General features: G+C 51.9%; 2 protein-coding genes across 3 annotated transcripts in view; both read right to left on the bottom strand.

Moving 5' to 3' along the window:
- PYGO2 (pygopus family PHD finger 2) lies at nucleotides 1-5,731 on the bottom strand. Of its 2 annotated transcripts, none has more exons than XM_035099312.3 (3): nucleotides 5,486-5,731; nucleotides 2,998-3,047; nucleotides 1-2,063 (listed from the first exon to the last, which is right to left on the bottom strand). In XM_035099312.3, the coding sequence occupies exons 1-3, from the start codon at nucleotides 5,607-5,609 to the stop codon at nucleotides 969-971; spliced, it is 1,269 nt and encodes a 422-aa protein (XP_034955203.3). In that variant the 5' UTR covers nucleotides 5,610-5,731; the 3' UTR covers nucleotides 1-968. The 2 variants fall into 2 exon arrangements, with proteins under 2 accessions (XP_034955203.3, XP_088515767.1); XM_088659641.1 differs by lacking the exon at nucleotides 5,486-5,731 and adding an exon at nucleotides 3,596-3,684.
- A 1,084-nt stretch (nucleotides 5,732-6,815) lies between these two features.
- Nucleotides 6,816-12,624, bottom strand: part of SHC1 (SHC adaptor protein 1) — a 30,936-nt gene continuing 25,127 nt past the window's right edge. The window contains exons 9-12 of the mRNA XM_035097927.3: nucleotides 12,156-12,216; nucleotides 11,395-11,535; nucleotides 9,008-9,258; nucleotides 6,816-8,583 (exon numbers count right to left, since the gene is read on the bottom strand). Of these exons, the coding sequence (XP_034953818.1) occupies nucleotides 8,455-8,583; nucleotides 9,008-9,258; nucleotides 11,395-11,535; nucleotides 12,156-12,216 (582 nt within the window). The 3' untranslated portion in view covers nucleotides 6,816-8,454. The remainder of the gene's footprint in view (nucleotides 8,584-9,007; nucleotides 9,259-11,394; nucleotides 11,536-12,155; nucleotides 12,217-12,624) is intronic.

Below are 12,624 nucleotides of genomic sequence, written 5' to 3'. Positions count from 1 at the left end.
TACAAAAAATTTCTTTTAATACGTTCACATAAAAACCAAGAGAGTGAGAGAGACGCTGTATGTGTCTGTATATATATATATATATATATATATATATGTACAGCAATGATTCCCTACTCCCCCAGATTCCCTTCTTTTCAAAAAGTCCAGCAGGACAAAACAGATTTTTTTTAAAGAAAACAATTATCAAAATCACACCAGTAACCACTTGACCAAAACACACACAAGTACAAAAAAAGGTCTGGGTCTAAGGGAGAAAAAACACAAACCCGCCAATTTGTTTTTAAAAGTAAAAAATTTAAAAAACCAAAAAAGATGTCCAAGAGTGTTTCCTCTTGCATGGCTCTCTTGAAATGTCCTCTGAAAGAGGTTCAGGGCAGGGGTGGGTCTGTTCTCCGTTACTTGAGGGCCTGTCAACCCTCAAAATACCAACCCTCCCCACAGGGTCCAGGCTTTGGCAGACTCGCACCTGGCAGTAGTTCTAGGAAAATGGGAAACTGAGGGAACTGTGCTGCATTTGAGGAGAGGGGGTGGTGGTCCTCTTCTAAGAAAACGCCAGCAGAAGAGAGAGCATAGACGCCCCCAGTGAAGAAAATGGTCCAAATCGTGGTAGTAACCGCTCTCCAGTTTATGCTAAATTGCCGTCTGCTGGATATCTGCTGCCCAAGACAGGCTGTTCTGTGGCTTCAAAATGCAGCAGCAGCTGTAAAGAAGGCGGAGGAGGAAGAGACGGAATGCTGGAAGGCTTAGGAAGAACAGCTCCAGGTTCCGGAGGTCACAGAAGGTCAAAGACTCTGTCCTCCCCTCCCACCCAATTCTTTCAATAACCGGGAGGCTTTGAAAATGTGCTACCCGTGTTCCTTGGACAGTCTGCAGAATCCACGGACAAAGCCGAAGAGTGTCTAGTGGTGCAGAGCAGGAATGCTACCACCTCTGATGCCCAGGCAGAGGGAAGTGGCGGCGGAGGCTCAGCCGTCGTTGGCGGCCACCAGCTGCCCCATGCCCTCTCGGATGTAGACCGACTGGATCTCCTTGGTCTTCAGGCAGAAGTCGCAGGCCCAGACGGCCGAGGCCTCGGTGGTCAGCAGCCCGTAGGCGTTCTCGGTCATCCCCGTGCACTCCCGGTGGAACCACTTCTGGCATGAGGCCTCGCACAGGATGGCGTCCTGGTCGTCGTTGACCTCGCTGCGGCACGCCCCGCAGGGGTACACGAGGCCGGGCGGGGGCTGGTGGCCCGAGTTCCCGGAAGCCTTGCTGGAGGGCGGGAGGCTGTTGGCCTCGGGAGTGCCGCCCCCGCCGTGCCCCGTGCTGTTGGGCGCAAACGGGGGCTGGGTGCCGTTGATGGCTGCCGGCGAACCGCTGTGCTGCTCCTGGCTGAAGGTGCTGGGAGGCGGGTTGAGCGGCTTCCCCCCGCCGTTGTCTTCGCCGCCGCCGCCGCCAGGGGGGAAACCAGGGTCAGGCCCAGGGAAGGAGCTGGGGTTGGGGGGCAGGTTGGGGAGGTTCGGGTTGGGCCGCTGCATGGGGGACTGTCCGAACAGGTTGCCTGGCTGGTTGAAGCGCTGGGCCATCGGGGGGCCCCCGGGGGGGTTTAGGTTGGGGCCCGGACCCATGTCGCCTCCACGCGGAGGCTGCCCCATGGTGGGGGAGATCATGGGGCCGAAGCCGCCCATGGGGCCCTGCATCATCTGCCCCCCAGGGGGGCTGAAGTTCTGCCCCAGGGGCTGGCCAAAGGGCTGGCCGCCAAAGCCCATCCCTCCGGACTGCACGTACCCGGGGTTCTGGGGAGGCATGTTGAAGGCGGGACCCATCTGGCCTGGTCCAAAAGGGGGCGGCTGCCTCCGCATGGGCTGTGGGCCCCCGCCGTAGCCGGGTGGCACCTGCGGCCCCATCGCCCCCTGCATGCGGAAGTTCCCAAAGGGTCCGGGGCTGCCGAGGAAAGGTGCGGAGGCAGAGCCAACTTTGGGGGCCCCGAAGTCATCCTCAAAGGGGTTTGATGCCACCAGGTGGTCCACCATGGGCGTGGGAGGGGGAGCGAATTCCGAGAGGTGGGAGTAGGCAGGGCCCTGGAAGGGAAAGATGTGCCACAGTTAACAGGGGGGAAGCGGAGATAATGACCATATTTACTCAAGTCTAATGCAACATCAAATCTAATAAAGGTAAAGGGACCCCTGACCGTTAGGCCCAGTCGTGACCAACTCTGGGGTTGCGGCGCTCATCTTGCGTTATTGGCAGAGGGAGTCGGTGTACAGTTTCCAGGTCATGTGGCCAGCATGACAAAGCCGTTTCTGGCGAACCAGAGCAGCGTACGGAAACGCCATTTACCATCAAGGCCGGAGCGGTACCTATTTATCCACTTGCACTTTGACGTGCTTTCGAACTGCTAGGTTGGCAGGAGCTGGGACCGAGCAATGGGAGCTCACCCCATCGCAGGGATTCAAACCACCGACCTTCTGATCGGCAAGCCCTAGGCTCTGTGGTTTAACCCACAGCGCCCCCCGCGCCCCATATTTGGGCCATATTTCCTCAAGTCTAATGCGACATCAAATCTAATACGCACCTCAATTTTCAGAACTTTGAAACAAAAAAAAAGTATTTCCTGGCGAATGTAAATGTGCCATCGAATCTAATGCACGCCTTAATTTTCGCAACGTGATTTGGCCAGAAAAGGTGAGCCTTAGATTTTTAGTAAATACGGTAATTCTTTTGCAGCTGCTACTTCAGCTTTAAGACAGTTGCAAATCTGCTTTTTGAGCAGGCAATAAATTCACGTTTGAAATGACTGAAGCATTAGAAAATGGACGCACCAAAGCGGTAGGATTTGTGTGGAGCAGGAAGAAGTAAGGAAAAACCCCGATCCAGAAACCTTACTTGGAAGAAAATTAAGGTGCACGCAAGGGAGAAGGGAACCAGACAGTAATTCTCAGAGGCTGCTCTGTAGAGATGTATTAACGCTGATTCATATACGATTCAAACAGACACACACCCCAGGGACGTTACCTGTGTATTGGACTTGCGGCGCTTCTTCTCGGGACTCTTCATTTGAAGGCCTAATTAGGAGGAGAAAAGGAAATGTAGATGCAGCACTGGCAAGCTAATGCAAAGTCTGGGTGGTCAGTCACAGCCTGAACATCCCGGTGCACCGCCTTGGAAGCCCGCCCACGTCACTAGACCACTAAACCCAACAAACACCCTGTTTGCCTGTCTACAGATAACTATGCTAGAAATTTGTGTTTCAAAAACAAAACCAACTGCATCAAGATCATTCCCTGCCTAGTTGCTTGCTTGCTTCCTTGGAAGGAGGGAAGAACCTTGCTTTTCCAGATCTTTAAGAGAGACATTTGAAAATTTGCATGATTGAATTAAGTGCCACAGGATGTTGCGAAAGCCGCCACCTTTAATATGCTTAGAAAGGGGATCAGACAGACACAATGAGATGGGCTGGGCTATCACTAGGCTTGTTAGCTGTGACAGCTAAACAAAACTTCCAGGTCTAGAGGCAGAATACGTTTGAACAGATTTCGCTTTGGGGAAGTGCTGGAGGAGAACAAACAGTATGAGAGGGTAAATTGCCTTCAGGCGCTGCTGAAATACTTGCCTGGGCACTGTGGAAAACTGGGTGGTGGGTAAAAATCACCCTGTGATCTTCAGATGAAGGGCGGCATATACACTGAGTTACCACTACTGCTACTACTACTAATGTGTCCATGCTCATATTAAGCAGAACAGTTCTTAGAGTCTTCTAAAGCATGCGTGGAGAAACTGTGGCCCTCCAGATGTTGTTGGACTACAGCTCCTATCAATGGCAATGCTGGCTGGGGCTTATTCTGTCCAGTTCTGTGTAGCACAATTTAAGAAGGATATTGACAAGCTGGAACATGTGCAGAGGAGGGCAACCAAGATGAAACCAAACCTTAGGAGGAACAGTTGAGAGTTGGGGATGTTTAGCCAGGTAAAAAAGGAGACCGAGAGGAGATACATCTGAAGGGCTGTCACATGGAAGATGGAGCAAGCTTATTTTCTCCTGCTCCAGAAGCTAGGGCCATAACCAATGGGATTCAAGTTGCTAGAAAGGGGACTACGACTAAACACCAGGAATATATTTCTGACAGCAAGAGCTATTTGACAGTGGAACAGACTCCCTTGGGAGGTGATGGACTCTCCTTCCCTGGAGGTTTTTAAGCGGAGGTTGCATGACCATCTGTCATGGATGCATTGCAGGGTTTTGACCAGATGACCCTTGGAATTCGTTCCAACTCTACAATTCTATGAACACCTGGGAGAACCACAGGTTCCCCATTCCTGTTGTAAGGGACTAGATAAATTCATGGCACACTTGTCCATTGGTAGTTGTCACTAAAACTAAAATAAAAACCACCTGGAGGAAACAAGGATTAAACTTGGGACCTTCCAAATGTGAAACAGATGCTCCACCACTGAGCTACAGCTCTTCCCTATAACAAAGGGACATGAAAGCTGCTTTATGCTGAGTCAGACCACTGGCCCATCTAGTGTATTGACTACACGGACTTGCAGCAGCACTCCAGGGATGTACACAGGACCTTCCAAGCCCTATGTGGAGCTGCTGGGGGTTTCAAACTTGCACCTCCTGCATGCAAAGTACACCCCTTCCTTTTCACTTACTACATTAACATACCACCTTTTTTCTTCCAAGGATCTCAAGGTGGTGTACATGGTTCTCATCCTCTCACAACAATCCTGTGTGGTAGGCTAGTCTAAAAGATGGTGACTGGCCCAAGGTCACCCAATGAGCTTCATAGCTGAGCAGGGATTCAAACCCTGGTCTCCCAGGTATTCCAACACTGTAACCATTATGCCACCCTGGCTCTCATGGTAGTAAACAAAGGGCCAATTTAAAGAGGAGCGCAGGAAGCTGCCTAATCCAGAGTGAGGCCATTAGTCCTTCTAGCTCTGCACTGCCTACCCTGGCTGGCAGTAGCTTTTCGGGATTTCGAAAAGGACATTCCCAGCATTGGGGAGCCGCCCCGGGACCTTCTGCGTGCAGAGCACATGCTCTCTGCCTCTGAGCTGCAGCCCTTCCCCCGACTGCCCTGTTCCTTCTAACTCACCAGGGTTCACACTATCACACTGAACTCAAAAGGACCTAGAGCTACCAGGCGAGGGCTTAAACACAAGGCAGCTTCAGCCCTTGCAAGTCCCATTGATTTCAAGGGCGGAGGGAGCTGCCACTCGAAACGTGCCAACTCCATAAGCATAACTTCCGAGTCTCACTGATTTTAATGGATCTGATCTTAGAACAACTAAATCAGATCTTAGAACAGCTAAGTCCGAACCCAACGTGTACGTTTTAAAAGATAGCATATATTTAAATTCCAGAGGGAAAAGGGGGTTCCACCCATAGACAAGACACCCCCCCATCATCATCATCATCATCGTGCGCCCTCCCCTGTCACTCAAGGCCTCCGTCTCCATGGCAACCACCCTCGCCCGCCTCCCGGGCCCTTACCGGCCTTGCCCTGCTTGCGGCCTGGCCCTGTGGAGATGTTCCCTGGCGGAGGAGGCGGCGGACCCGGAGCAGGCGGAGCTGGGCCGACTCCCCCCTCCAGCTTGTCGGGGTGCGGGGCCGCCATAAGAGGGAAAAGGGGGGAGGGGGAAGGGAGAATGGGGGGGAGGGGAAGAGCAGCTACGAGCGCCGGAGGGGCCCTGCGCGCGCCATCGCGACGAGAACAGGAAGCGGAAGCCCAAGACCATAGAATTGAGTGGCAGAGGGGAAGGACAGAGCACCGCTTCCGCTTCCGTCTGCGACCGGCTTTGGAAAGAGAATGCGCGTCGCGGTGCCGCTCTAGGGAATAAGCAGCTCTATGACGACAGAAAAAGGCGAGCTGCGCTCAATAGTGAAAGGAGGGACACTCTACTTCCCCCTCTCTATGGTTCAAGGAACCTAGCCAATAAAAAGAGAGCTTGGATGTGAAGCGAGTGAAAGGAGATTGGGATGTACCATTTCGTCAGCGGGGGGAGGGGTAGGAATAAACTTTTAGATCCTAACCCTGCCTAAAGTTCCTTAGGCGGAATGAAATCAAGGCACAGCCGGAAGGTTAAAACCACTTTTTTCCCAGAACGGGTGACACGGATCCTCTCTCTACCTTGTTGTTTAGTCGTTTCCGACTCTTCGTGACCCCTACTTACCCCTGTGGAATATTCCTAAACAGGAGGCGAAGGACAGGCTTAATCCTGACAGGCACGGCCGTTGGCCAATCAGCAGCAAGAAACTAAACGCTCTTAGCCAATGGAGCTTAGGTTCTGCCTTAAGGCATCATGGGAATTGTAGGAACGAATACGAACAAGCGATTCGCTACTGTAGAGGCGGTGGGAGCGAGCGGCTGCCCGTGGAGAGTTTGGGGAAGCAGCTGGAATTCCACGCGACGTGGGGACGAGAGGGTGCTTCGCCAGCAGCTCCTCTCCTGAAAACGGAGCCTTGGGATATGCTCTGGGACAGTTAATAACTTCTCCCAGTACTAGTTACAGGTAGGTAGCCGTGTTGGTCTGAGTCGAAACAAAATAAAAAAATTCCTTCAGTAGCACCTTAAAGACCAACTAAGTTTATATTTTGGTATGAGCTTTCGTGTGCATGCACACTTCTTCAGATCTGAAGAAGTGTGCATGCACACAAAAGCTCATACCAAAATATAAACTTAGTTGGTCTTTAAGGTGCTACTGAAGGAATTTTTTTATTTTTCTCCCAGTACTGTAAGACACTTTGCTGGGTGCCCCCACTCTGCCCCACCTGAAGCTAAACAAGCAAAGAAACGAAAAAGGAGATTCCAGCAGCCGCAGCGTTAAAGAAATACCAACTTTTAATAATAATAATTATAATAATAATAATAATCATTGGGTTCCTTTGGTATAATCAAGATAAAATCAAACCGATAAAAAGTGTGTGTATAGGATGGGGGAATTGGGAAGGGGGGGGGACACACGTGAGGTGGAAATGAAGTCCCCCAGGTTGGGGGGGGGGGACAGGCACAGTGATCGTGGGGGTGGGGTGTGTGAGGGAGGGGGGGGCTACACTTTGGCTTCTGGAGTATAACAATGTACATGCAACACTAAAGTTATCAAACTTATTTACAGACCTGGGGAGGGGAGGGAGGTGTGGCTGCAGCCTGAGCACTGCAAGGAGATGTGGCTTTCTTCTACCCCACCTCCTCTCTCCCTGGGTTCTTTGGGTGCTCTGGAAAGCTTTGTGCTCCCCACCCCAATATTGTCTCCTTGCAGAAGGTCCTCAAGTTCAAGGACGAGTGTCCCACAAATCCTGAGGGGTCCCAGCGCTGCTAAGGCTGTGCTTTCATAGAATCACGGAGGTGGGAGGGACCCCTGAGAGCCATCTAGTCCAACCCCCTGCAATGCAGGCGAGGAGAGGGGCTGTAGTGTAGGGCGTAGCCCAGAGTAATCCCGCCCCCTCCCCCACCTTCCCCGCAGGGCACCTCAACCTTTTGCCAACAGGGTTGTAGGAGTGCCTGCCAGGGCTGTGCAGGTCCTAGAGACTTGGGGGGGGGGAGTGGGGAGGGGAAGAGAACAACAGCCTTCTTCTCTCCCGCCCCTACCCCACCACCCTCCAAAGCAGGCCACCACAGCGAGAGGGATTTTGCATAAAATCTCAGACCTGTAAAAGGGTCAAGGCACACAGAGTTAATTAATATGTAAAGTTAGTGATTTGGGTGTGTGTGTGTGTGTTACACATCTGGGTCCAGGGGGAGAATTGCGCTCTCTTTTTTGTGCTTTACAAAAAAGGGGGGTGAGAGGCTATTGTTTCCCTCCCTCCCCCCTCTCCCCCACAAAAGAACAAAATACGATCAGCAACTTTGGCATTAGCTGAATCCATTGGGCAAAGATTCAATCAGGCGCTGCTACAAATAGAGATGGGAACGCCCAGCCGCTTTAAAAAGTCAAGAGAAGAAGGGTGAGGTTACCTGAACTGGGGGTGGGGGTAAATAGGCAGGCAAAGTTTGGGGCTCTTCTGCCCCAAGTGAAGCTGTGCAGGCACGGGATCCAGTAAGGGCCACGAGAAACCGAGACCCTCGCGCCCTCGCTGAGGACTAGCGCCCTGCGCAGGCTTTGCAAAGGTGAAGCGGTGCTGTCCCAGGGCCTCCTTGTGAGAAATGAAACGTGGGTGACGATAAGGAAAGTTCGTTTATAATCAGAGAGCATCTTCTACCAAAGAGGGATTTGTAGAGTGAGGAGGGTGTCCAGCTCGCATTAAAAGGGAGGCGCTTTGGCAGAGATGGTACCGCTCTGGCCTGTGGTGGAGGGAGCCATTAATGCCTGGTGTACAGGCAACACATGTGTGAGGAACAGAACACCCGTAAAAGGCAGGAGAAGCTGAGGTGAAGCTGCTGGAAGGGGCAAGGCGGCAAATTTTTTTCCACTGAAGGATTTGGGGGGGTGGGGATTAGGATGACACCCTGGCCCCTTCGCTGCTCACGATCTCCGCTCCACTGGTTGCTGCAGGCAGAGCTCGCTGCCCGCCGAAATGATTGGCAGCCGATTGTCCATGTGGTAGCTAATGAGGTGGCTGACGCTCTCGAAGCGGTGATCCTTCGTCCGGACCTGCAGGCGGGGGAAGCAGACTTTGGCTGTAAGGCTTTTTTTTTTTTTAAGTAAACCTGAAATGCACTGCTTGCGCAATGGGGCTCCCCCCCATTCCTGCCTCTTACCCCACAAAACTGGCCTGGGGGTTGGTTTTGGAAAACCCCCCAAAAGAGCCCATGGGAGGAGGAGAGGGACAAAACAAGAATTAGTGGCCTCTGGCTCTGCCCACCTTTGGGTCTCCCTGCCTCCTGTCCGTCTGCCTCTGGCTCCACCTCTTGTTGGGCTCTGGCTCCGCCTACCGTTGGGTTTCCCGACCTACCACCCTACTAGTCTCAACAGGGGGCAACCAGCAAAGCGGGGATTTGTTTCAGGAAGGGCTGTTTTGTAGGTCGCACTTGGCCCCTCTCGCCCCACACCCTGAAGCAGAAGAAGAAAGCCTCACCACTCCTTCGGGGTCCACGAGGAGCAGGTGCTTGGGCTGCCCCCCCTGCAGCCCGGTCAGCACATACTGCCCCGGCGTGGTGGTGCTCTCGCGCACCAGGAAGTCCCCGTTGGCCTGCAGCAGCTTCTCGGCGTCTTTGCGACTCATCCGGCCATGGTACCAGGGCTCCCGTCGGAGCTGCTCCTCCATGGAGGCCACCAGCTGGGCTGGTGATGCAGGTGGCGGCCCCCGCAAGGCATCCTCAAACGGCTCTGGGGAGAGAGGCAAGCGGTGAGAGGGGCACAACAGCCAAGTGAGGACTAGGAGCTTGACAACTCCTTTCAGTGCCAGCAAGATATAATTGGTTGGGAACCACAAGATGCTAGCAGAAGCCCACGAAGGAAAAAATAGAGCAGGGCAGAAAGCTCCCTCATAATTTTATTCATTTATTAATTACTAGCTGGCCCGGCCACGCGTTGCTGTGGCTCATCCTTGTGATACCCCCCACCCTGTCCCGATCCATGACGTATCCTGCCCCCTCCTCCCCCCAACCCACACCCAGGCAAGTCCCCACTTCCAATCGGTCTAGTCCAGTGATGGCGAACCTATGACACGCGTGTCAGACGTGACACGCAGAGCCCTCACTTTGGTCAGCAGCTCCCCCCAAAAAGCTCAACAACTCTGGGCACTTTGTGATAAATAAGGGGTTTTTGTTTTTTGTTTTTTTTGTTAAATAATTAGTTTTTGGTTTATTAAATACAGTTATATATTACAATTATATATTTTTGCTATTTAAAGCATAAATATCGCGAAATTATGTTTTTTTCTCTCGAAGTGACACACCACCCAAGTTATGCTCGGTTTTTTGGCGAATTTTGACACACCAAGCTCAAAAGGTTGCCCATCACTGGTCTAGTCTGTAAAGGCGAACCAAGGTGCTGTGGAGAGGGAAGGTTTTGTAGCTGCAGTACCAGTATAGCCGCCGCTAGAGGGCGATGTTTTGTAACCTGGTTCTTTTCCCAGCATGCTAAACAGGGTCTCCTGGCTGACTTCTTAGGTCCTAAAAATGGGGTTTAACCATGCGCAGGTGTGACATTTGTATACCCCATGTAGCTAGGAACACTCACATAGTGGCATGTGACATTGTGTCCAAATTTCATAGCTATCGCTCAAGCGGTTTCCGTGAAAAGTGGAAACCAGCGGACATGGCCAGTTTACATTTTTATATATAGATTATTATTAGGGATTTATGGTGGGAGCTGGAGCCCAACCCACCATATTGGTGAAGCCTGATTTAGAGCATTAGGAACTCTCCCACTACTCCCAATTCAAAAATTCCCAACAAAACCCCACATCACAGGGCACCCCACAAATACCACAGTAGTTTAAATGGAATGGTTCCAAGTCAGAAACATGTTAACACTATTTCTTAATCATCTCTTTTGAATGGGATATGCACTTCTGCATGAACAGGTGTGTATCTTGAGATGAGAGAGCAGTTAAATTAACACTACTAGATTATTTATACAGAAATATTGAGATCTTGTGACAAAGGGCGGTAGATCAATCAATCAATCAATCAATCAATCAAACAAATATCCTCCAGCCTGAAACACACTTGTAAATAAGCCTTTTAAATAAGGTCACCAAAATTACTAGCAACCTCCCAACCTCAAGCCACACTTCATGGAAGGCTCTCCCCACAGCATCCTCTCCCCTCTGCTATCGCTTAGCGGCAGGCATCCCACAAGGCTGCCTCAGCAGGAGAGATCGGGAGCAGAAGGCTCATTTCCTCAGTTCTGCTGGAGGCCCAGCTCCTGACCTGCGCCACCCACCCAATGGTTTAAGAATGTGCCCAAGTTTGATTTATCCCTCTTCCCTCCCTGTTGCTTCTCCCTCATGTGCCGTGTGACCTCAGGCACTCTGGCAATCATGCTGGGGCCCGTTTTACCTTATTTTGCGTTATTTTCATTCGCTTAATTTCATTCCACCCTTTTCCCCCTTCCCTCATAACACAGTTAAGATGATGTGCTCAATGCCGGTTTCTTAATGCTGCTCATTGATCGTAATACTAAAGATTAGATTTGATAGCTCAGTTGGTAGAGCATGAGATTCCAGAGTCGTGGGTTTGACCCCCCAGATTGGGCAAAAGGCTCCTGCATTGCAGGGGGTTGGACTAGATGATCCTTGTGGTTCCTTTCCACTCTAGGATTCTATGAATTAGTGACGAGTTCGATTTCCCTCCCTTCCACCTTTTCCTTGCGTGTCTTTTTTATTTTTAAGATAGCACCTGCCTGCACTTTACCCGCCTGTGGCTACCAGGCAAGTGCTTAATTGCAAGGCTGCTGCCCCTGTGCCCACGAGTCTCTTGCACATACACATACACGCACATGCCTTTCGACACTCACTCATGTCAAAGAGATCACGCTGGGCATTGCCGTTGGCGGTGGCCCCCGGAGCCCCCTGCCGAGCCTTCTCCAGGTTTTGCACATTAACGTAGGAGGGGTCGTCAAAGAGATCCGTGCGCCCGGATGGGCCCCTCTCCCTTCCTGCGAGAGGGTACAGAAGAGAGCGTTAGGAAACACACAGGAAGACCGTAACCAACAGCAGCCCCACATGGCAGCAAACAGGATGGGGAGCTCAGGAGGTCAAGGGTAGCTAAGAGGAGCCTCCGTGTCCAGAGGCAGCCTACCAGGAAAAGCCTGGGTCTACCACTTCTGGCGGGGAATGGGAACGCAGGAACCTTAAACTAATTCACACCCTCCTGTCCATCTATACGGGCTGGCAGAGTCTTTCCAGGGTTTCAGACAAGGGTCTTTCCCCCAGCCCTATCAGGAGTTGCCAAAAATTGAACCCGGGACCTTCTGTACCCAAAGCAGCTGCTCTGCCACTGAATTATGGCCCTTCCCCTGAAATTAAAGCAAGAGCTAAAGGCAAATTTAAATAGGAAGCTTCCTTATCCTGAGCCAGTCCATTGGTCTACCTAGCTCAGGGCAGACTGCACTGACTGGCGGCGGCTCCCTGGGGTTTTGGCCAGGGAACATTCCCAGCCCTCCCTGGAGGTCCCGGGGACTGAACCGGAGACCACTGAGCCAAAGCCCTACAGCATCACTGGCTGCAAAGGGTTCCCTTTTCCCGCTTAAGGCAAAACAGCGGCCTGGAAGCTCACCCTGTGCTGCGAGGTGCGGTTTCTTGGATTCGTAGTCCCCGGCAGACATCTGGGAGACAGGCTGAAGGGAGAAAGGCAGCGAGTGAGGCATCTAAGCTTCGATTGGATTCGGTAGAGGGAGAGGGGCCCTCAGGAAGCCAGCTTCCTGCTTCTGTACTCAAATGCTTAAAGATGCGCTTGACATTACAGTCAAACCTTGGCTTGGCTCCCAAACGCTGCAAACCCGGAAGTAAGTGTTCCGGTTTGTGAACATTTTTGGAAACCGAACATCCAAAGTGGCTTCTGCTTGAGTGCAAGAAGCTCCTGCAGCCAATCGGAAGCTGCGCCTTGGTTTTCGAATGGTTTCGGGAGTCGAATGGACTCTTGGAACGGATTAAGTCCAAGAACCAAGGTACCACTGTAATGTCTAATGCAGGGGTCAGCGAGGTTTATCTTGCCTCGGCTGGATCGGTCCTGCGGAGATTCCTCT

Source organism: Zootoca vivipara, chromosome 16 (assembly GCF_965207765.1).
Source record: "Zootoca vivipara chromosome 16, rZooViv2.hap1.1, whole genome shotgun sequence".
Taxonomy (NCBI): domain Eukaryota; kingdom Metazoa; phylum Chordata; class Lepidosauria; order Squamata; family Lacertidae; genus Zootoca; species Zootoca vivipara.
This window is presented reverse-complemented; position numbering and strand designations above follow the sequence as displayed.